The 25,189-nt window shown below is 46.9% G+C and overlaps 1 protein-coding gene across 2 annotated transcripts in view; it reads right to left on the reverse strand.

Moving 5' to 3' along the window:
- The window catches only part of SLC2A12 (solute carrier family 2 member 12), a 62,129-nt gene that overhangs the window by 7,933 nt on the left and 29,007 nt on the right, over positions 1 to 25,189 (reverse strand). For both annotated transcript variants that reach the window (XM_053287914.1, XM_053287903.1), the window contains exons 2-3: positions 21,032 to 22,360; positions 76 to 198 (exon numbers count right to left, since the gene is read on the reverse strand). In XM_053287914.1, the coding sequence (XP_053143889.1) occupies positions 76 to 198; positions 21,032 to 22,360 (1,452 nt within the window). The remainder of the gene's footprint in view (positions 1 to 75; positions 199 to 21,031; positions 22,361 to 25,189) is intronic.

Below are 25,189 nucleotides of genomic sequence, written 5' to 3' on the forward strand. Positions count from 1 at the left end.
ATCATCCACATGTAAAAAGATTCATCCCAATCATCCATGGATCTATGAATTCTGGATAAGACATACTAGCCTTACCTGTTATAGTTAAAAAGGTTGATGAGATTAGGAGATTAACACCCCAGTTCACACTAGAGGTTAGAGCAATTGCTCTTCCTCTAATCCCACCAGGAAATATTTCACTTAATACCAGCCAGGACACTGAAATGAAAAATAAAACAATTTATTATTTTAAAATACAATCTTAAGAGTCTTCAGAGTGATACTTAAGGGTCATCTACTGCACCTTCCCAATTTGGGGCCTGATCTTATGCCTAATTGTTCCATTAAACTCTGAGTGGCCATGCCGCAGCACGGGTGCCACAAGTGGTAGGGCCAATATGGAATTTTTAGGAGGAGCAGCAAGTTCTGTGGACCTGGCTATGTACACTCATGCCTGCCTCTTCCCTGCTGAGCTGGTGTCTTCATTTTAGTGCAGAAGGCCAGAAGCAAAGGAGCTACATATGTACTTGACTGGAGAGCAGCTCCAAGTAAAGCATATTATTTGCACACATAAAGTACCAACTTCCATCTCTGGAATTTCCAGGTAACAAGATCTCAGGTAGCTGGGCTGGGCAAGGCCACACACAAAACCTTTGTGAACCACAGTAGACAGCTCTGAGCTAGACAGAGCAGTGGTCTGACTCAGTATAAGGCAGCATTGTATGTTGTAAGTATTAGAGTGGCACTCATAGTTTGGACTTGGCATATCACAGACTTGCCACAAAGGCTACCCATAGGATCATAGGAAGCCGCCTTCTATCGAGTCAGACCATTGGTCCATCTAGCTCAGTATTGCCTACGCAGGCTGGCAGTGGCTTCTCCAAGGCTGCAAGCAGGAGTCTGTCTCAGCCCTATCTTGCAGATGGCAGGGAGGGAACTTGGAGCAGATGCTCTTCCTGAGCATCCCCATTCACTAAGGGGAATATCTGACAGTGCTCACACATGTAGTTTTCTATTCAAATGCAAACTAGGGAAGACCCTGCTTAGCAAAGGAGACAATTCATGCTTGCTACCGCAAGACCAGACCACCTGGAGTGGCGCAGCGGGGAAATGCTTGACTAACAAATGGAAGGTTGCCAGTTCAAATCCCCGCTGGTATCTTTCCCAGAAACACTTATATTGGGCAGCAGTGATATAGGAAGATGCTGAAAGGCATCATCTCATACTGCATGGGCGGAGGCAATGGTAAATCCCTCCTATATTCTACCAAAGAAAACCACAGGGCTCTGTGGGCGCCAGGAGTCAAAATCGACTTGATGGCACACTTTACCTTTACCACAAGACCAGCTCTCCTCCACATTAGGGTGCACCAAGGTAGGGTATGATTATTCTTATGTTGGTGTAACATCACAACCTATGGCATTACACTGGGATTTAAATCATACTCAAGATGCACCTTTCCATCAAACACTGAGGATTGTGCTACCAAATATGTGATAGGATTAGTAGAGATTCGTAGAGATTCGTAGAGATATTGAGTATTCAAAATCAGGAATAAGTCATGGCATCTAGTGGAAAATATACTGTGATTTATTTTATTTTATTTTATACATTTCTATACCGCCCAAAACGCAAGTTCTCTGGGCGGTTTACAAAACAATTTTTAAAAGCCAAGAAAAGATTAAAACATTTCAACAATGAAAATTTAAAAAGTTTAAACTATTAAAACACAATTAAAACAGTATCCAATTAAAAGCCTTGGTGAAAGCCTGTTGGGTTGCTTCATAAGGACCAGCTCATTTGTGCAGCAAAATTAGGCAGCTGCTGTAGATAACACAGCTCCACAAAGCAGTGAACAGGTTCAGGATATCAGGCTGACCTTAGCAATCCATGTCAACAGGAAGTGCACACCAGAATCCCAAGGGCTTCTGGGCCACATTCTCATGGGAATGCTGCCAATATTGTCTGCCTCAGGCAGCAACAAATCTTGAGCCAGCCCTGGCTTCACATTATACCTATAGAAGCTACAAATATTCTAATATGGGAATACACTCTGCAGAAAGCCGTAGCCATTCAAGTGCTTCCTGTGGTGTGTACCCATATCAAATGTATTTACAGCTTTTATTTTTAAGCCATAACATGTTATGGTTATGATCCAACCAAAGTTAAGCCCCTTTAAGTCCCTTTAATGGCCTTCCTCTGCCAGGCAAAGGGACAGTTGTTTCGCCAGCCCTTTGATCTGTTGGTGGCTTAAGATCATTATGATTGGTCTGGTGTTTCCCTGGGGCTGTTCTGTTTTGGTTTTATCTGCTGCTGTTCATTATCTTTAGTCTTCTATTGACAGCAGATAATGTACTAATTAACCCTCAGATGATATAGGGGTAGATGGTGCCCCAATTTGAGAATGGAGAAATATATATATAACCTTTTTCCCAACCTTCTGCAGTTCCATCCTCCAGATAAGGCTTGACCCTAATGAGGTTAAGTGCCCTGTGGTGTTTCACTCCCCAATCACCCATAATATGTTTTTAAAATTACGGATTATAATTTGACGGATTTGAGGGTATATTCTAACCCCGTTTGCACTGTATGCGATGTGCTGGGGTTAAAGATACCCCACAAAATGCTGTTTTAGGGGCAAAAAATACTGGGGCAAAAATCCCCAACTTTATGTATATGCTGATGGGGTGACTGACCAGGAGAGGGATCTCAATGTGCAGCAGCTGTGAAAAAGGCAAACTGGGTCTATCAATGGCTACTAGTCTGAGGGCTATAGGCCACCTCCAGCCTCAGAGGCGAGATGCCTCTAAATACCAGTTGCAGGGGAATACCAGTAGGAGAGAAGGCATGCCCCCATTTCTTGCCTGTGGACTTCCCAGAGACATCTGGTAAATGTAAAACAGGATGCTACCAGATAGGCCTTGGGCCTGATCCAGCAGGGCTTTTCTTATGTTCTTACGTATGTTTCAGAAATGATGAGGTACATTATATCTCAAAAACCGTGTTTGTTCTTGCAGTGAAATTAACCCTATGGGGTATTGGTAATCGCAGTGACTTCTTTGTTGTTCTGCTCCTTCACAAAAATAGATGAATATTAAATACTAGCTGAACCTGCACAGAGCATCTGTGTGGTAGTTTACTTCCTTTTGGGGTTTAGTTGGGAGAATTCGTTTGGCTGGTCCTCCCACAGCTCTATCACTTGTGCTGTCTCCCCCCCCCGCCGTCTCTCCCCCTGCACACCTCTCTCACTCTCTCTGTCTCTCCTCCTGCGCCTCTCTCTGTCTCTCCCCCCAGCACCTCTCTCACTATCTCTGTTAGGGATGTGCACAAAACCGGTTTGCCCGGTTTGGTTCAAATTTGAACCAGGTTCGAACCAGGAGGAGGTGGTTCGGTTTTGGTTTTGCTCGAACCTCCCACTGGTTCGGTTTGAATTGGAACTGTTTAGAACAGGTTCATACAGGTTCAAACCATTTTGAACCAGTTTGGACATCCAAAAATGGGTAGGGTGGTAGCTGGCACCCAGGGGTACCTGCCACCCAAACCTCAAAGCAATCGGACACTCGTACGATTTTTTATGAATTTTTGAAAATTATTTTTATTTTTTTCTCATAGGGCATAATGGGACTCCAACCAGCCCATTATTCCCTATTGTGGAGCACCCATGGGTGCCAACAACCACCCAAACCCCAAAGCAATCGGACACCCCTATGATTTTTTAATGAATATTTGAAATATTTTTAATTATTTTTCTCAATGGGACACAAACCAGCCCATATCCCCTATTGTGGAGCACCTAGGGGCACAAAAGTGGGGTGAGTGGTAAACACCCAGGGGTGCCTACCACCCACAAAGTTCCAAGGCAATCGGACACTCCTCTGATTATTGGTGAATTTTAAAATTATTTTGGAATTCCTCATAGAGAATAATGAGGATTGCAGCAAATGTATAGCTTCATGTCAGGGAGAAAGGGGTGTCCTAGAATGCAGTGTGGTGGGTGGTAGTTCCCAAGGTGGGCAAGGAAGCTATCAGAATTATTTGAAAGAAATTGGACAAAAGGCTGGTTTTTAAGTGATTTTGAAGTTTATGCGACTTTAAGGTTTTTCTCCATAAAGAAGCATGGAGGTGTCAGCAAACGTATAGCTTCACGTCGGGGGGAAAGGGGGTGTCCAAGAGCAGAGTGTGGTGGGTGGTAGTGCCCAAGGGGGGCCAGGAAGCTATCAGAATTATTTGAAAGGAATTGGGTAAAGGGCTGATTTTTAAGTGATTTTTGAAGTTTATGTTTCTTTAAGGTTAGCAATGAGAGTGGATTCATGGTTTGTCATTGAAAATCTAATATGCTATCAAAGAATCTACACTCAGAACATCTCAGAAACAACAAAACCCAGTACCCCATGGGTTAGCAACCCATGGAGGTGGTTGGCACCCTCGCTCTGGGCCACCCCAGCACCCCCCAAGTGCAGTTATGGGGCTGATGAAACCTCAATTCTTCCCTATGGAGAAAAACCTTAAAGCCACTTGTAGGATGCTGGGGTGGCCCAGAGTGAGTGGTGGTCTAGTGCAAAGAGGGTGCCAAACACCCACATGGGTTGCTAACCCATGGGGTACTGGGTCCAATTGCTTTGGGGTTTGGGTGGTAGGTAGCCATGGGTGCCAGCTACCAGCCAACCCACTTTTGGAGGTCCAAACCAATTCAAAGGAGTTCAAACTGGTTCGAATCAAACCACCCCTGGTTCGGTTCGAATTCGCAGCTGCAGCTCGAACCTGATGGCTAGTTCAGTTCGAATTAGAACCTTCGAACCACCCCGGTTCAAATTTGAACCGGTTTGCACATCCCTACTCTCTGTCTCTCCCACTGAGCACCTCTTTCGCTCTCTCTGTCTCCCCCCCCGCACCTCTCTCTGTCTCTCCCCCCGCACCTCTCTCTGTCTCTCCCCCAGTGCCTCTTTCGCTCTCTCTATCTCTCCTCCTCGCACCTCTCTCGCTCTGCCTCCCTCCCACGCCTCTTTCTCTCTGTCCCTACCCCGCGCCTCTCTCTCTCTCTGTCTCCCCCTGTGCCTCTCTCACTCTGTCTCTCCCCCCGTGCCTCTCTCGCTCTCTCTGTCTCTCCCCCCGCCTCTCTCGCTCTCTCTGTCTCTCCCCCATGCCTCTCTCGCTCTCTGTGTCTCTCCCCCCGCGCCTCTCTCGCTCTCTGTGTCTCTCCCCCAGCGTCTCTCTCGCTCTCTCTGTCTCCCCTCTGCCCTTCTCCCTCTCTCTGTCTCCCCCAGAACATCTCTCTCTCTCTGTGTCTCTCCCCCCCACGCATCTCTCTCTCTGTGTGTCTCTCCCCCCCACGCCTCTCTCACTCTCTGTGTCTCTCCCCCGCCTCTCTCGCTCTCTGTGTCTCTCCCCCGCCTCTCTCGCTCTCTGTGTCGCTCCCCCGCCTCTCTCACTCTCTCTGTCTCTCCCCCACGCCTATCTCGCTCTCTCTGTCTCTCCCCCGTGCCTCTCTCGCTCGCTCTGTCTCTCCCCGTGCCTCTCTCTCTCGCTCTGTCTCTTCCCGCACCTCTCTCGCTCGCTCTGTCTCTCCCCCGCGCCTCTCTCGCTCGCTGTCTCCCCCGCGCCTCTCTCGCTCGCTCTGTCTCTCCCCCGTGCCTCTCTTGCTCGCTCTGTCTCTCCCCCCGCGCCTCTCTCGTTCGCTCTGTCTCTCCCCCCGCGCCTCTCTCGTTCGCTGTCTCTCCCCCGCGCCTCTCTCGTTCGCTGTCTCTCCCCCGCGCCTCTCTCACTCTCTGTCTCTCCCCCATGCCTCTCTCGCTCGCTCTGTCTCTCCCCCGTGCCTCTCTCTCACTCTGTCTCTCCCACGTGCCTCGCTTGCTCGCTCTGTCTCTCCCACGTGCCTCTCTCGCTCGCTCGCTCTCTCCCCCGCGCCTCGCTCTCTCTCTCTCCCCTGAGCCTCGCTCGCTCTCTCTCCCCCGCGCCTCGCTCTCTCTCTCTCTCTCCCCCGTGCCTCGCTCGCTCTGTCTCTCCCCCCGCGCCTCGCTCGCTCTGTCTCTCCCCCGCGCCCCTCTCGCTCTGTCTCTCCCCCGCGCCTTTCGCTCTCTCTGTCTCTCCCCGTGCCTCTTGCTCTCTCTGTCTCTCCCCCCCCCCGTGACTCCCTCACTCGCTCTGTCTCTCCCTCCTCCATGCCTCTCTCTCTGTGGTCAGCTGCCCCCTCTCTGTGGTTTGTTTTCTCCACCTTCCCTTCCCTTTTCCTTTGCTTTCCTGTTCCTGAGTGTGCCAATGCCTACCTCCCTCACTGCTGCTCCCTCCCCAGGCAATGATTCCTCCTTTCTTCTTCTGTCTCCTGAGTCTGCAGATTCTTCCAGCCATCCCTAGCTCGCTGCCCCTCCCTTCCCAAGGCATTAGGCAATCATGACTTCAGGCATCCGCACAGCTCCGGACGCCTCCGGACGTAGTCCTCAACTCAGTCGTCCATAAGCGATTTATATATATAGATAATGCTGATTTTTTAAAAAAATGCAGTTGGTATCATGCTTAATGTAATCCAACAGGTTTTAATTTTTTCTGAATAACTTGGGGTATTTTTTTACCCTCAAACTGGATTTATATGATACAATCATTTTAAAAATATACTTCATTTTTTATACTTCAATTCTTTTAAAAGGCCCATCTAGTCCAGCATCCTGTTTCGCACAGTGGCCCACCAGATGCCACTGGAAGCCACAGACAGGAGTTGAGGGCATGCCCTCTCTCCTGCCATTACTCCCCTGCAACTCCCCAGTTCCACCCCTCCCTATTTTCTCCATTATCTTCGCCCTCACTCTGAGGAGCCGCTGGGAGAGGGGTCAACATGGGCCTCCTCTCCCCTAGTTACACCCTGGTGACAGAGGTTGCCAGGATGCCACTCTCAGATCCAACTCTTTTTTTTCAACCTGACCTTCATGGTGTTGGAAATGTATGCTTAGAATTGCCAAAAAGGCAGAAAGTCACTGGCGGCAGTGGGAGTGTGTGTGTATTAATTACTAGAGCATATTTCACATGAAAATTGGTCAATAAACACTTACTCTAAACTGACTGGTGGTTAGGGGGCTAGAGAGAAAATGACCAGTGAGTCCTGCCAAAGCAAAACAGTATTCTGCCAGTGCAGGTTCTTAAGCAAAGTGCTTTATAAATAAGTGCTACAGGAAGGAAGAGTCATTATCTGCAATGGCAGGTTTTTCTTTTTTTGTATCTCCTTACATATATAGAAATAGAGATATAATACACTAATATCATATGTGGCAAGCCCTGCCCACACAGTGCTTTATCAATTGGAGGTAACAGCAGAAGCACTGTGATGATTGGGCAGTGGGAATTCCTTATGCAGATAGGGAAGAGAAGTGGGTAGGGGGTGAGTGAGTGAGTGAGCAAGTGAGTGGCAGGGAAGGGGTGAGCGAGCATGCGGTGGGGAGGGGGTTAGTGAGGAAATGTGTGGTGGGGATGGGTCGAGTGAGAGAATGAGCAGTGGGGAGGGAGGGAGGGAGGGAGCGAGCGGGCGGGCGGGCGGTGGGGGGCAGCTGAGAGTGGGTGGCTGACACTGAGCAATAAAGCATGGGCTGTGGCAGGGGCGAGGAGAGTAACAAAGTCCTAGTGCACAGATGCTCTGTGTGGGTTCTGTTAGTCTATATATATAATATGCTAAGGTCGTATGTGGCAAGCCATGCCCACAGATTGTTTTACCAATTGGAAGTAACAGAGCAGAAGCACCATGGTGATTGGGCAGTGGGAATTCTATATACAGATAGGAAAGAGGAGTGGGTAGGGGGCGAGTGAGTGAGTAAGCAGCAGGGAAGGGGTGAGTGAGTGAGCAAACGGCAGGGAGGGGGCGAGTGAGTGAGCAAGCAGTGGGGAGGGGTGAGTGAGTGGCAGGGAGGGGGCAAGTGAGTGAGTGAGCGAGTGGCAGGGAGGGATGAGCAAACAGCGGGGAAGGAATGAGTGAATGAGCAAGCAGCGGGGAGGGGATGAGCAAGCGTGTGGTGGGGAGGGGGTTAGTGAGCAAGCGTACGGAGGGGAGGGGTCGAGTGAGAGAACGTGCAGGTAGTGAGAGAATGAGCAGTGGGGAGGGGCGAGCGAGTGGCAGGGAGGGGGCATGTGAGCAAGCAAGTGGCGGGGAGGGGCAGCTGAGAGTGGGTGGCCGACACTGAGCAATAAAATGGGCTGTGGTGGGGGGCAAGGAGAGTAACAAAGTCCTAGTGCACAGATGCTCTGTACAGGTTCAGCTAGTCTATATATATATATACATACATACACACACTATGATAAGGTTGCACATGGCAAGCCCCTTCAACAAATTGTTTTACCAACTGGAGGGAACAGAGCAGAAGCACCATGGTGACTGCGCAGTGGCAATTCCATATGCAGCTAGGGAAGAAGAATGGGTAGGGGGCAAGTGAGTGAGCAAGCGGCGGAGAGGGGGCAAGAAAGCCGAGTGGTGAGGAGGGGGTCAGTGGTGGGGAGGGGGTGGCTGAGAGTGGGTGGCTGACACTGAGCAATAAAGCAGGGGCTGTGGCGGGGGGCAAGGAGAGCAACAAAGTTAGGACAGTTAGCACACAGATGCCCTGTGTGGGTTCAGCTAGTTGTTATAATCCCGCTTCCTTCTGCCAAGAAACGGCAAGCAATAACCCCAAAGGGACCTTTTGTCTTATGTGAAACCAGTAACCATATGCCAGCTTCCTATAATAAACACTGGCAGCTGCAAAACTTACATCTCCAGTCCTCTGTTCAACAAAAGGACCATATTATATGTTCCATTGCCATTCAGCAAGAGGCTACATTTCAGAATAAAATTAGACTAACATCTGCCTACCCACCAAACTCTTCATATAACTTTTTGGTATTTGATTAAAGGTGTCAACTCCACTAGTAACTTGGATTTATTAGTTAAAAGCTTGAATTTATTAGTTAGTCTGATCCATAAAGCTACCGCTTGATTACCTTGACAGTGCAAATGAGACTGCACATGGAAGGAATGTTGAATAATATGAGCCCAATTTAGACATTACAGGTGTCCATCCACATGTACATATTTTGGGGTGGATGCCTGAAGCTCTGTTCACATCTTATGTTCAACACTCATGCAATATGTGAACAGTGTACACAGGTTCAGATCTGTATGCAGGTACAGGTATTCACATATTCTGTTCAGTACAGGTACAGCAATACACTTCCTATCTGTATCCTCCAGATACAGTCACTCACACAAAAAATACATATAATTTGTGCAGACATTTGAATGCAAGTACTGTTGGAAATTCTCTGTGGTGAGAGAATCCCTTTCTCAATATAGCAGAGTGCACAGAGGCACAACACAGTGGTAGATTAGTTAGGCATGTGTGTGTGCTGAGAGTAAAGTAACTTGGAGCCAATTCATAGTTTCAAATCAATATAAAAGGCATTTATTAAGGAACTCCATTCTAGATAGGAAAGTGAGGAGTTAGGATCTCTAATCTATCTATCTAGCTGGATGCAGATGGATTCTGCAACCTCTCTGCACAAATGGTGCAGGGAGATAACCTTGCCATGTTGCAAGGTAGGGAGCCAGGTAGCAAGAGAGAGAAGGAGGAAAGAAGTTTGAATCCCCTGAGATTAGCAATCTGCACATCAAAGGGATAGCATCAGAGCAGTGGAGAAGTGATGACAAATGTCTTGACCCTCTAGCCCTCTGACTTACTAGTCTGTCCTCCACTGTCTGAGGCAAGAGACAGCGCAAAGTCCTTTAACTTTCCAACAAGTACAACATAATGTCTAAATTGGACTTGTATACGTGTTTATTTTAAAAGTGTACCTGGGTACAGTCCCTCTCATATGCGGGGTACAGATAGGAAGAGCACAACTGTATGTGTGTTGAACATTGAATAACTATACATGTGGACAGATCTGTACATGTGTACACTGTTCACAGATTGTACATGCTGGAACATGATGTGTGACTGGGACTGGTCCTCAGGAGGTTCAGTTGTGGAATAATTGGCTAATACTTTTCTTGTAAATGAAAATAAAATAAATTATAGTCTCTGGTCTGATTAACAAGCCTTGCTCTATTCCAGCTCTCTACCATTCTTTTCTTCTTCTTCTTCTTCTTCTTCTTCTTCTTCTTCTTCTTCTTCTTCTTCTTCTAAAGTCATATCCTACTCTTCTGAATCAGAACTGGGACCTTCAGGATGCCTAACTTCATAATACCACTAAAGGTACAATAATAAAAACTTAAAATAAAACAAATAACCAGTAGGCAGAAGCAAAGAAAAGGAAAAAGAGCAATCATGCATGGTATGGTGCAAACCAGAACAATATCCTCTGGAAGACCCAGAAGCTTTTCACACAGGACTTTTGAAGCCCTTTAACTCACATCTCCTCCGGAATGGTGAGGGTGCAATCACATATTGGCTAGATTTACCCTGAAGTCCCTGCGAGTTATCGGGGAGCACTTCACACATAATTCGGGTTTTTCACTGTGTATTAAGAGTGTAACCCGATTTATATTTGGGGTAAAAAAAATCCACTATTTGTGTCGGTTTGGGGGGACTACCAAGTTCGCAGCAAACCTGCAGTAAAACCTGCTGTGTGTAAAAGCTCCAGGAGAGGTCATTGTTTCCAGGACAAGGTGTAGCAGAGAGGGGACAGCCCTTTCTCACTTGGCTGCCCATTTCACCTCCATTGGTGGCAGAACGTGGAACAGAGTCTCCCTCCGTTATTGAACGGTGTGGGTACATTAAGACAAGCACTTTGAATTGGGCATGGAAATGAACTGGAGATCACTGACTCCATTGATCTCCAGTATCAATCCAATATCAGTGTCACATAATCAAAAACTTGGGCTTCTTTCTAAAGCCTAGCAGCTCCATATTGCACCAGCTGAAATTTCTGGACACTTTTTGACATCTTATAAAGCATGTAATAGAGGATCAGTGAGAAGAGCTCCAGGATGGTCTGGAGGGAGAGCGAGTTACACTCACCCTACCCGCAGATGATCTCTGCTCCTTCCCTGGGTGGGCAGATCGCCCGCCCAGACAAGCAGAGGCTCTCTCTGCAGACCACAGGTTAGAGGAAAAACCTGAGCAGAAATGATTGTGTGGAAGCAAGGTAGGAGGAAAACCTAGGAAGCTTTTCCTCCTCCCTTGCTTCCACACAACCAAAACTTGAGAGCACACACAGCTTCCTGTAGAGGCTGTAGAAAAGAGTTTGTGATTGTGCGACTGACCTCAAAGTGTGTCTCAGAATCAGGAGTGGGCAGAAGGTAGTTTAGAATCTACCAGTAGGTTTCTGAGTGATTCACAGTAGATTAGCAAGGACTTCTGACTCCCAACAGCTTAACAGCAGCAGGTAATGCTGCCCATTTATAAGTGTGTGTGCATGCACCATGTGGCTGCCCTTGTGCTAACTGCTTATCTCTCAAACTCAGTGTTCCGACCTCACCTGTCAAATGTTCGTGGGTTGCCTTTGACTGGGCCTTGTGCAGCTTTGCTGGCCAGCTTCCCAGTGTCATGTTAGAAGACCTGATGTGATATAGATATAGAACTCAGATATAGAAGCTATTCTCACAAGCAGTGAAAAATGGGCTAGGAAAGCCCAGCCCGGTTTTTGCTATGTGAGAGAACTACTGGGAGTTGTGTGGCTCCCAGCAGCAGTGTGGCAGTGAGCCCTCTTAAGTAACCCCTCGCTTAACCCAGTTTTGGGGCTAATGTGTACCCAAAAACTGGGCTAAGTGATCAGGTGCTGCAGAGGGCACACTGGGGGGGGGAGGTGCCCCAGTAATGCACCATGCACTTGTGCAGTGCATTATTTGGGCTCCTGGGGAGGGCACTTCCCTGTGCCTGGCCCCTGGAGCACCCAAGTGAGACATGAGAGTGCCATAGGGAAGCTGCCTCTTCTGCCCACCCAGAGACCAATGGAAGATCATCTGCAGGGAAGGTAAGATTAACCCTCCTTCCCCACAGTTAGCCCCAAAGCTCTTCCCACTGATCGTGAGAAGAGCTTCATGGATTTGTACTTGTATACACAGGTCATACCAGTGTGTGGGTCATAAAGTGCAAATAATAATTGGGTCACTGTCTACCATAATGACACACCGTTTTGCACCTCCTGGTTCGGTATGGTGGACCTTAGAGTTCTAGTAAATAACCAAGTAGATCCTGCAAATCTGAATTTTGCCCACCCCTTATTTGCATACTAGGAAAAATACTGCTTTAAGCTATTGTATTCCCGCCTGGCTCACTTTCAATACTGAAGCTGGGCTGGGTGGGTGGAGGGATAGTTTTAAAAGCAGCAGAGCACAGTGAGGTAAAGCAGGGGGTGGGTTTCACTCCTCTCCCCATTAGTGTGTGTTTTTAAAATCAAACTATGAGCTGGGTCTCACGATCAGTGAGACCCAGTTCTGGAGAGTGCGTGGGGAGAGCAGGCTAAGTCCACTCTCCCCGCACACGAGCAGGGAGGGAGCCCTGGGTGGCCGGATTGACCAACCACACGATTGCCGCCGACGGAGCCGGCGGGGGCTGGGGGGAGTGGGGCTGATTGGCCCCCGGAAGCTCCAGCATACCCTGCACGAGCACGCAGGGCATGCTGGCGAGACCCCTGGAGCCGGGAGGCAGCTTTTTGCCTCCCTTCTGGGAGTCTCCTTGTGAATAGCCATGGCACAGAGCTGTGCTGCAGCTACTCATGATTTTAAAAAACGGGTTTGCGGAGCACTCGCTCTGCAAACCCGGTTTTAGGGGAGGGGTACTTGAGTGGGTTACCCACTCTAGAACCACCGGGCTCACAGCTAAGCCCGGTGGTTCACACGATTGCAGAAAATCGGGCTAGCGGAGGCCTGCCTCCCGGAAAAGCCGCCTCCCAGAAAAGCCGCCTCCCGGCTCCGGGGGTCTCGCCAGCATGGCCTGCATGCTCGCGCAGGGCATGCTGGCAATTCCGGGGGCGATTGGCCCCCGCTCCCCCCAGCCCCCGTCACGGAGCTGGCAATCGTGTGGGTGGCCTATCCAGCCGCCCAGGGCTCCTGCCCGGATCATCTGCAGGGAGAGCGGACTTAGCCCACCTTCCCTGCTCAGCTCACCAAACCGGGTCTCACAAATCGTGAGACCCGGCTCTATGCCTACTTCATGGGCAAACAGGTCAAGCATGTGCTTAACAAAAATGTGGTTGGCCCTAGTTTGCCCCACACACCCACACCAAATTCACTTAAGAACATCTCCTTTTGTCCTTAACCTTCTTTGTCACTGTAACATATTCAGCAACATGACTGTGATCTAAAGAATGTAGTTATCGCTGATCTCTGATGTTGCTCTTCATACAGGTTCAAGCCCATAAGTGTTTCAGAGCCAGTTTGGTATAAGGGTGTTGGACTTTGGTCAGGAAAATCAGAGTTCAAAGCACCACTGGGCCATGAAGCTCACTGGGGGACTTTAGACCAGTCACTCTCTGTCAGTCTAATCAACCTAACAGGGTTGTTGTGAAGATAAAATAGGGCAGTCCACATCCCTGAGCTCAACTGAAGGAAGGTTGGAATACAAATGTTAACAACAAGGGTAAGTTTTAAAGTGTTCAAAGTACTAAAATTATTTTTGCAATTCAAAGGTATGCATTGTGGACAAAAAATAAGATTAGACAGACTTATAGTCTAGAAATGAATGAGGCATGGGATAGGAAAGCCTCTGAAAGAAATGGATTATTATGAATTGGTGCAAGCTGAAGGAAGATAAGGAAAGGGATTATCCCCTAAGCAATGAGGGCAAAATTTCTTACAGAGAGGGGGAAAGTGCCAAAGACACATAACACATTTCCAAAAGCAAGAGCAATGGATGAACTAATTAATAAAACTCAGATCAGGAAATACAGTACTTGTAAAGAAACAGGTAGCATTCAGAGACTGACAGAAAGGATCCCAAGATGGTTGAATATAGAATAAGAGTTCATGAGTGACAACCCTGTTCATCAGATGCTGAATTGTTACGCAGAACAGGAAAATTGCCCTAAGGGACTCAGGAAATGTAGCCAACAGCTAGATGACATCCCAATGAGGGTAAACTCAACTGTGTTTGTGCCAATGCCAGAGAAGTAGGAGTAGCCCTCATTCACTGTACTGTGTCAAATGTGGAACATGATTATGAGGAACGTATCCACCAACCCTTGCTATGATGAAAGAGGGTTTTTTCTGCTAGACACTCCAACCCACAGGAGAGGGGGGAAATGGTCCCAGCAAACTGACTTGTCCTCAGGATACTAAGTACCCTTAGTATCTCAAGCTACTAAGGGAGGGAGGTTTCCTGGGCAGTTGTCCTGGTTTATCAGTCAGCAGCAATGGCCAACGAAGTTGTGAGTTGGGAAGTAAGCGGTTAGCACTGCTGAGTGGGAGCTTAACTGATGGACATCACACAGTGATGGTGGTGGCACTTCCGGGTGGTGGTGGCGGCACTTCTGGTGGTGGCACTTCTGGGGCTGCCTAAGTCATCACTGTGCAGATATATGGTTGCTGACTGCCACTGGGTGGTGGCAGAAGTACCAGGAGATTTTACTCTCCCTGCCTGCCAGTGCCAGCCACTTGTGGCAACCCTACTGAAATTTCTTCATGACGTTTAGTTGGAGACCAGAGGCTGTAGTTCCTTTAAAGCATTCAAGGGCAATATGCTGTTCCTTCCTCAGTAATTAGTGGTCCTTTTGTCCTCTCTTATATCCTGCCTATCAAGGGCCACAAATAAAACAGGAGAGAAGAGGGAATGAAAGTATCAAAGGAAGAGATAGAGCAAGAGATGAAACTTCTAGCACACACACTCAGCCTGTTCTCATGACCACAGCTTCCTAGATAGGATGGGATTAACCCAGGAACCCATGATGATTTGAGGAGCTGGGAGGCCTCACAACCCAGCAGCTCTGAACCTGGGTAGCCCAGATCCACTATCCAGGTTAAAAGTGAGGTAGGAGAAAAACAAAGCCCATCCTACCTCATTTTTTGTCATCTGCACTGCCGTACAATTTTAAATTGCTCCCAGGCAGCTGGCAGCCATGTTTACTATAGAGTCCTGTGGCTTGTGGGGCCAGGGTAAGGAGAGCTTCTGATGCATTGAGGGCTGCCTCTCTGCTGCTCCCACAATGCATTGTGGTATACATGGAGGCTTCAGCTCCCAATTTCAGCAATGGAGATTACTGCTCCAGTATTTGCGCAGGCAAGTGAACTGCACAGCCCCAAGAAGGCTCTGGTCATCTGGGAGGCACACAGTGGGAGCATGCCTTCCCTCCAGCCCATCGCTATATGGTCATGAGAACAAGTCCACTTTCTCATTGCCTCCAAGCTCTTTAAGGAGTCTCCTAGTTGAAACCTAGAAACTCTAATCTAAATTTCTAAATGTCATGGATATGCTCCAAGTAGGGATACCAGATCTTAACGTAAAATACTCTGCCTATACTCTTAAATGCCTCAAGTTAAGAAGAGACATTTTGCACCTCGCCTCTTACTACTCCACCATTCCCCACAACCCTCCTCCTTGCACCAACTGTGAAGAAAAATCAATGCTCTGCTTGCTACAGCAGACAAAAAGAAGAGTGGGCAAGGGACTAGTGGAAGCATGGGAGCACAGCTACACACGCACACATTGAGGCATTTACAGAAATTGGCACAGTTTCTGGGTTACTGGCTGGCTACTCTGGCTTTTAAAAAAGCAGAATAAAATCAAGTAGCATGGAAACCAAAAGATAATTTTTAAAAATGACAAATCACACCATTATGTAGGTCTGATCCATGCTAACTGAGCACTTGAAACAGGCCACACTGCCAACATTATACATCAGAAAAGAGACGTTGCCATTAGTTCCTTTTCACAAAGTAAGATTATTCAAAATAAGGCAAGCCTGTTCTTGCTTGGTCTTCAGCATCCTTACTTTGAGATTGAGGCTGAAACTCTGAATGCCTTTCAGGCAGTTCATTCTGAGAACAGGGATGTGGTATTTCCTATAGTACAAGCATCAATTGACATTGGTCAGAAATTTTATGCTACTGAATCTGCTGATTAGATCCATATTTACTAAAAGCCCTAAGACATCAAGCACACTGGCAAAGATTCTGTGTGAGGCTCGAAGCCCTGCCAAGGGTGTATGGTTGTCTTCTTCCTCTACAAAATGAAGCTCTCTGCCTGTTTTCAGCACACACCAAGCAGAAATGTTATTGGTGCAGTTTCCCCCATCACCACATCTCCACACCTGCTGAATTTCTGTCTGTTATGCAGCTATTATAAAGGCACAATTATCCAGTTAGAAAAAACAAGATGGCAAATTTCCCATAACCCACTTTAACCAACAATTGTTCACAACATCAGAGGGTGTGTGCTAAAGTGTTAGAAGGATAGATTCTCTTCCCTCCTTCAGTGTAGGTGTGAAGATTCTAATCTATGTGAGTGCTTATGAATACAAAACCAAGAGCATCCAAGTTACTGGATAGTAAGAGAGTATGAAACTTATGAGCCTTTAATGGGATATGCTACCTATTTCTTGCTTTATGTTTTTCTAGTGAGGGAAGTTTATTTCTACATGATTTTCTAGAACATCAGACACATTGGAATGAAAAGGTAATGAAGAAAAAGGTGTCTCAGGTAGAACACATAAACCAAATTGCCCACAGCTAAGTTAACAACGGGAGTATTCTGTTTGTTTTAAGTGCACTGCAACATTGATTTATCACACTGATAATGTACTACAGTAATTGCCTGAAGTAGATAGCAAAAGACATGCAGGATTGCATTTAATCAAATTTAATTAACAGAAATTGACAAATGAAACCCTCTTCTTTTTATCACACCTGCATCCTCATTGTATGGTACACATCAGAATGGAACTGAACAGATGCTCGCTTGTTCAGGACTCTTTTATAATGCAAAAAGGACTGTAATTGATCTTTTCATTTCTGTGTTGTCTAGCACCCACTTTCTATTATGTCTGTAAGCTTTTGATCAATAGTCATAAAAATAAAATTTGGCAAATAGCTTATATCAGTATACATTTGTTTCTAATGTCTGGAGGAAAGAAAAACTTTAGCTAGGTACAACACAACCTTTCTTCCAATGTTAGTTATAAAATATCTGGGACATACCTACACTTCATACTTATATTGGTTTAATACTGGTTTAACCATTATAACTTCCCACAGAGAATTCTTGAGATTTTAGTCTGGTGAGGAAACTGAGAATTCTCTGTTAGAGATCCCTTGGCTGGTGTAGAAGTACAATTTCCAAGGTTCCCAAGATAGAAGAAATTGCTGTCAAACTAGTTTTAAAACATCTATACTTATATATGTTGATTGGATTGTAGTTTCAATTTTTGTTACTCAAAATGGACCACTTGAAGTGTGTGTGTGTGTGTGTGTGTGTGTGTGTGTGTGTGTGTGTGTGTGTGTTGGCTGGCAAAGCTTAAAATTATGTTCTTGCTAAATATGTGACTTAGGTACTTATTACATACTTGACAAATGTGTGACTTTTAAGGTATCTTTGTTTGCAGCAGCTATGGCCAGAATTCATTCACAAATTTTGATTAATTAGCAGATCAATTGCAAAGAAGATAGTAATATAGCTCACCTGTGTGTATGTGTATAGTGACATTGTATAGTGTTTTTGTGGATTTGTCTCAATAGAAATGAGATATTGTAAGACAATATTCTGCTGCACAATATATCTGAACCCAGCGGGGCCAAACCAATGTCATATGAATGCTTCCCGATTCATTCTGATGATTTTCACCATGCTTCAGCAACCCCTTTCCCAGTTTTTACTGATGTAGTAGAATGCCTGAAACATGTGGAGAACAATTTCACATGAACAGATTACCAAAGGGACCTTCTTTCACCTGATTTCTCCTTGAATGTCTATACTGAGATGCTTGCTTTGTCTATTCATTACTAGGGATGTGCACAAAACCAGTTCACCCGGTTCGGTTCGGATCCGAACCATGTCTGAACCAGGAGGGGGTGGTTCGGTTTTGGTTTTGTTCGAACTACCTGCTGGTTCGGTTCGGATCCGAACTGGTTCAGACTGGTTTGGATGCCCAAAAATTGGTAGGATGGTAGCTGGCACCCAGGGGTACCTGTCACCCAAACCCCAAAGCAATCGGACACTCGTACGATTTTTTATGAATTTTTGAAATTTATTTTTATTTTTTTCTCATAGGATATAATGGGACTCGAACCAGGCCATTATTCCTTATTGTGGAGAACCCATGGGTGCCAACAACCATGCAAACCCTGAAGCAATCAGACACCCCTATGATTTTTAATGAATATTTGAAATATTTTTAATTATTTTTCTCATAGAGTATAATGGGACATGAACCAGTCCATATCCCCTATTGTGGAGCACCTAGGAGCACAAAAGCGGGGTGGGTGGTAGACAGACAGGGGTGCCTACCACCCCAAAAAACCCAAGGCAATTGGACACTCCTCTGATTATTGGTGAATTGTTAAAGTATTTTTGAATTCCTCATAGAGAATAATGAGGATTGCAGCAAATGTATAGCTTCACGTCGGGGGGAAAGGGGTGTCGTAGAGCGGAGTGTGGTGGCTGGTAGTTCCTAGGGTGGGCAAGGAAGCTATCAGAATTACTTGAAAGGAATTGGGCAAAGGGGTGGTTTTTAAGTGATTTTTGAAGTTTACGCGTCTTTAAGGTTTTTCTCCATAAAGAAGCATGGAGGTGTCAGCAAATGTATAGCTTCACGTCGGGGGCAAAGAGGTGGCCTAGAGCAGTGTGGGGTTGGTGGTAGTGCCAGGTAGGGGCAAGGAAGCTACCTGAATTTTTCCAAAGGATTTGGGCAGAGGGCTGATTTTTGGTTAATTGTTGAAGTTTACGCGTCTTTAAGGTTTTTCCTCATAAGTTATAATGGAGTTTTCAGCAGCCCCATAAGTGCACTTGGGGGGTGCTGGGGTGGTCCAGAGCGAGTGGTGATGTAGTGCACATAGGGTGCCAACCACCCCCATGAGTTTCTAACCCATGGGGTACAGGGTTCTATTGTTTCTGAGGTATTGAGTGTGGATTCTATGATAGCAAATGAGATTTTCAATGAGACACCATGAATCCACTCTAATATGCTATCCCCCCGACATGAAGCTATAAATTTGCTGCAATCCTAATTATTCTCTATGAGGAATTCAAAAATACTTTAACAATTCACCAATAATCAGAGGAGTGTCCAATTGCCTTGGGATTTTTTGGGTGGTAGGCACCCCTGTCTGTCTACCACCCACCCTGCTTTTGTGCCCCTTGGTGCTCCACAATAGGGGATATGGACTGGTTTGGGTCCCATTATACTCAATGGGAAAAATAATTAAAAATATTTCAAATATTCATAAAAAATCATAGGGGTGTCTGATTGCTTCAGGGTTTGCATGGTTGTTGGCAACCATGGGTGCTCCACAATAAGGAATAATGGCCTGGTTGGAGTCCCATTATATCCTATGAGAAAAAATAAAAATAATTTTCAAAAATTCATAAAAAATCGTACGAGTGTCCGATTGCTTTGGGGTTTGGGTGACAGGTACCCCTGGGTGCCAGCTACCATCCTACCAATTTTTGAGTGTCCAAACCAGTCCAAACAAGTCTGAATCAAACCACCCCCAGTTCAGTTCGAATTCGAACCTGCAGCCTGAACCTGAGGGCTGGTTCAGTTCAGATCTGAACCGCCGAACCGCCCCGGTTCGGATCCAAACCAGTTTGGATCTGAACTGGTTCGCTCATCCCTATTCATTACCCCCTGAAGTGGATTGTATCCATTCTGACTGAATCTTTTTTACCCTTTGACTGGAACTTGTTTGTATTTGCGCTCTTTATATTAATGGGACACATGTACCTCTTGAATCACTGGGAATTCTGGCTGAATAACATCTCCACCTCTGTCTGTACCCATGTATAGATAATATCTTGTCAACTAAAGATAATCTTCATGTATGTGTCTGTCGATTCTTTCTCATTAAAGCTTATACCATAATAAATTATCTAAGATGCTCTTCATTATTTTTGCTCTGCACACTAAGACTGCTACCCCTCCGGAAGTAAAAAAGGAATACTTTCTCACTCTGGGTATTCTGGGTAAGTCTTCATAGGAGCATTTTGCAGTCTTAAGGAATAGGCAGTTGTGTGGGAAGAAATACCAAGAGGAAAAAACACATGCTTGAAAATGATTTGACCTCTACTCTTGTCCTCCCAGTTCACTTCCACTTCTGCTGTGCTGCCTCTTCCAAGAGTTACCTTCTTCTCTAAGTTAGTTGGGGTTAACGTCTCAAGCTGGCATCAATCCAAGGCTGAGAAGAAGAAGGAGGTCAGGAAGAAGGAGCTATTGCTAGACCATTTCCCCTTCCCCTCACATGTGCTTTTCACACTGTCTTTCTTGTATTCATTGCTGCAGTTCTGCAGAGCAGTGGAGGTAGGGAGAGGTGGAGTGTGGAGGGGTTAGAGGTTCGCTTCAGTGGCGCCCATCTGGGTACAGCAGGAGGCAGAAAATGAGCCACACTCACTCCCCACTCTTCTCACCCTGTGCCCAGCTGCCTCGCCTCGCTCTGCCACTGCCACATTAAACCCAGGTGCACAGGCTGGTCATACGCCAGGATGGGGAACTGGTCGAATTACCAGCCTGCATGTCAACACAGTGGTGGGGTAAGGCAAGGAAGAGCAAGGCAGCTGGGGTTGCTCATTTTCTGCCCCACCCCCCACCCCATCCAGTTGTACCACCATTGTTTCAGCCACAGAGATATATGTGACAAAGCCTTTGAGTTCCCTTACCTGGTGCATCCAATAGCCAACTGCTGTCCTAAAAGAATCCCCATATGAAATTGTCATGGGCAAACCTTTACAAACCTTTTGCTTGTAGGGTTTTGCCTTCTGAGCCCTGAGCCATTTTAACCACCCTGAGCCATTTTTGGAAGGGTGGTATAGAAATCAAATAAATAAATAAATTCTCTGTAAATTGAGAAATGGAATGTTCAGTGATATCAGTTTAAGAAACTTATGCCACCACCTACTAAGCAGTCAAAGTCAAAATAGCTTATGAAAGAAAATTTAAAATCAATATCTGAAACACTTACTTGGTCCAAGTCCTATGGAGAAAGCAGCAACATAAACAAGCAAACTGGCCAAAGAGAGCCATTTCAGAGCAGCTGGAATGTCCATAGTTCCTGCTGCTAGACGGGAGTCTGCCTGGCTTGTATCAGCGGCTCTGCCTCCTTCCAAGGCTGTCCAGTTCTGCTGCTCCACATTGGCCATTCCAGCATTCCATTCTGAAGTTCTGATAGATGAAGCCATGTTAACAAATTGCTCTTGAAGAGTTCCATTAGTGGAGGTCAGTTTGCTCACTCCATGGAGCATGGGATCTTCCAAGGGTTGGTTTCTACAGACAGTAGTGAAATTCATGTGGATATGAAGCGTCACCAATCCCATGGTGACTAAAGACAAAGACATTAGGGATGAGCCAATACACAGAAATGTCTTGCTTCCTATATGGTCCACAAAAAGGGTGGCTGGGATTGTACTGATCACTTTGACCACTCCAACACCAGTAGATGCCAAACTAGCTGCTTCATTACTTTGAAAGCCAACCGATTTCAAAACGGTGGATGCATAAAATAAGATGTTAGGCTGCCCTGTGGTTTGGACAAAAAACACTAGAGTGATTCCTATCAGCATCCGTACCCTCATGTTGTCTTTTGAACGGAACAAATCTAAAAAACGGTACTGGTGTTCATCTTTCAAGGAAGATTTGATCATTGCGAGCTCTTCAGTAATGTCTGAGGTTGCCCTGAGCTTTCCAAGTACTTTGCTAGCAGTTTCCTCAAAGCCTTTCATGACCAAGAACCGAGGGCTTGGCAGAAGGAAATACATAGCAATGGCCTGCAAGGTCCCCAGTGGAATGGCAAGGCTAAACATGTACTTCCAGCCATGGGAAACGCTGGCAAAGGCATAATTTGAGACATAGGCAAAAAGAATACCAATTACAATCATGAGTTCATTCAAAGACACAAGCAATCCTCTTCTGTGCTGTGGGGCAATCTCTGCAATATACACACATGTTGCAGTTGAAGAGAGTGAAATGGAAACCCCTATTGCAATCCGTCCTGTTATAAGTAGTCCATATGAGGCAAAGAGTATCAAGATCAAACTGCCAAGGACAAGTAAGCAAGATGCTAAGATAATGGTAACTCGCCTCCCATATTTGTCTATCAGGAATCCGCCAGTCAGTGAAGCTAGAAAGGCACCAATGAGAAGAGCACTTACAACTATTTCCTGTTGCCGGCATGAAAGTGCTAGTATGACAGTTAGCTGGAAAAGGGCTCCAGAGATAAGTCCCAGTTCATAACCCATCAGTAGGCCACTGACAGCTGCAACAGCAGATGACAGAAGAGTAAGCATTCCACATCCTGGAAGTAAAAGAAACAAAAGGAATTGAATTAATTCTGTATTGCCATCAGAAAATATACCTTATAACTCAACGGTTAAGCAAGTTAAAATGCTAGAGAATTCTGAAAAATACAACATATTGGGATTTGGGTTGCCCTAGATTTTGATTTAAGATTTAACCTTTTGATTTTTGATTTAACCTTGGTTTTCTAAGGTTGAACTTAGTGATGTGCGGTTCGGTCTGGATCCGGACCGGTTCGTCCCGAACCGGTCCGGATCCGGCGGTTCGATCCCGGACCGAATCGGGCCCTTCTGGGACCGATCCGGACCGAATCCGAGTCGGTTCGGCTCCGAACCGGCTCGGGTTTCCCGAACCGGTTCGGGAGTTCAATTGAGTCTCTGGAGTCAGTGGAGTGTCCCTTTAAAGTTTGAAGTGTGTCCTCCATTTTGTGGCTCATTCCTGAAACTTTTGCTCCTAGCATCCATTTTGTGATGCTATTTTCAGGCATTGTATTGGCTGCGCTATTGATCCTTTGATTGGCCAGAATGAGTCCTTTGGTCTGGTAGGCTGCTTGGCTGTTGCACTGTTGAGAGCTGGCACCCTGTTGGCCGTGGGGGGAGTTCAAAGGTGGGGGCTCCCAAAGGAGGGAATTTCAAACCTATATAAACCCAAGCCTCTTCTCTGGAAACTTCTCTTGGCTGCAGTTGTGGGATCATCTCTGAGACCTTGCTTGCTCTTTTGCTGCTGGTGTCTGCTGTGAGTCCCTGCTGACTGTGTGTCACATTAGTGTGTGTCTGTCTCTCTGCTCTCTCTGTGTGTTGTTGTGTGCCACCTTGTCCATCTGCCCTCTGTCTGTCTCTGTCCAAACCTCTTTAATACTTTCCCCTCAACTTTTTCCAACTTTTCCTGTTGTGTTTTCTGTTCTCTTCACCCTTTCTCTCTCAACCCTTCTCCCAAAGTTTTGGCTTTCCCTCCTCCCCCCCCCCCCATCTTCTGCATTGCTTTCCTGTTTTTGTGCCTTGCCTGCCTTTTGTTCCACTTTTTGAGTTTCATTCAATTATTGCTTCTGTGTAAATTTATATATTTGCTGATTTTGGTTTTTAATTAATAACTTCTGCTATTGTTATTGCTGGCTGCCTGTCTGAGTTGTGTTTCTGAGGATTTAGTTTATATTATTGCTGCAATTTGATTCCTTGTGTTCTGATTTTGATTGTTAATTTGTTCCCCTCTGGCCCTGCTCCTAGCTTCCCCCCTCCCTCCCTCCCTCCCACCCAGATAAGATTGTTTCCCTCCTGTGCTGCTGCCTGTTGAGCCTTGCATTCTTTGGATTTCTTTGTGGAATTAGGTTCTGGTTTTGGTTTTGCTCCCTGTGTGTGTCCCACCCACTCCCCCAGTCCCTCCCCCTGGTAGTTGTTACCCCCCCCCCCGCCCTGAGACTTTCTGGCTGCCCTTTGGTTTCCTTTTTTTTACTTTGTGTATAGATTGTTCTGATTCAAATTTGATTGTTCCCCTGTGTGGTCCTGCTCCTAGCTTCCCCCCTCCCTCCCCTCCAGAAACCCACTCCCCCCACTGCCACCTCCTCCTCCTCCACTCCTGCCCTGCCTGCCCCCTCCCACCCAGACTGAGTGTTGTTCCCCATCCTCCCTGGTGCTGCTGCTGCTGCCTGTTGAGTCCTGTCTTAGTTACTTTGGTTTTTTGTGTGAAATCAATTAGCTTCTTTTGGTTCTGGTTTTGCTGTGTGTGTGTCCCATTCCTCCCTGCTGGTTGTTGTTGGTTCCTCTCCCCCCCCCCCCCAGACTTTCTGCCCATTGTTCCCAGGTGTTGTTTTTTTTTTTGGACTTTTTTTCATATTGTTTGGTTTGCTTTGATTGATTCATTGATTGTTCCCCTCTCTGTGTGGCCCTCTGCTCCCAGCTTCCCCCCTCCCTCCCCTCCAGAAACCCACTCCCCCCACTGCCACCTCCTCCTCCTCCACTCCTGCCCTGCCTGCCCCCTCCCACCCAGATTCATCCCCCTTGACACATACTAATCCCCCCAAAACACACCCTGCCCTCTGGTCTCTCCCCCTCTTGCCCCCCGACTCCCCGCTACATACCCCAGACCCCCTGAAACACACTCCACCCCCCAAACACCCTCTGTTGGTCTCTCCCCCTCTTGCCCCCCGACTCCCTGCTACATACCCCAGACCCCCTGAAACACACTCCACCCCCCAAACACCCTCTGTTGGTCTCTCCCCCTCTTGCCCCCCTGACTCCCCGCTACATACCCCAGACCCCCTGAAACACACTCCACCCCCCAAACACCCTCTGTTGGTCTCTCCCCCTCTTGCCCCCCTGACTCCCCGCTACATACCCCAGACCCCCTGAAACACACTCCACCTCCCAAACACCCTCTGGTCTCTCCCCCTCTTGCCCCCCGACTCCCCGCTACATACCCCAGACCCCCTGAAACACACTCCACCTCCCAAACACCCTCTGGTCTCCCCCCCTCTTGCCCCCCGACTCCCCGCTACATACCCCAGACCCCCTGAAACACACTCCACCCCCCCAAACACCCTCTGTTGGTCTCTCCCCCTCTTGGGACCGTCACCGCTGCTGCTGCTGTCCTCCTCCCACACCCGAATCCCCCTCCCTGCTGCTACATTACAGCTCCTCCTCTCTTCTTCCTCTCTCTCTCTCTTTCTCTCTCCTCATCCCTTCACTTCTTCTTCCTCCCACAGCTGCAGCCACACAGTATCCTACCTCCGACCTCACCTGGAGGTCCCCGCCATCAGTTATTTTTCTTTTGAAAGTTGTTTTATTTCATTTGTCTCTGCTTGGGGGTGAGTTGAGCAACAACACATAAATAG

This window comes from Hemicordylus capensis, chromosome 1, assembly GCF_027244095.1.
Source record: "Hemicordylus capensis ecotype Gifberg chromosome 1, rHemCap1.1.pri, whole genome shotgun sequence".
Taxonomy (NCBI): Eukaryota; Metazoa; Chordata; class Lepidosauria; order Squamata; family Cordylidae; genus Hemicordylus; species Hemicordylus capensis.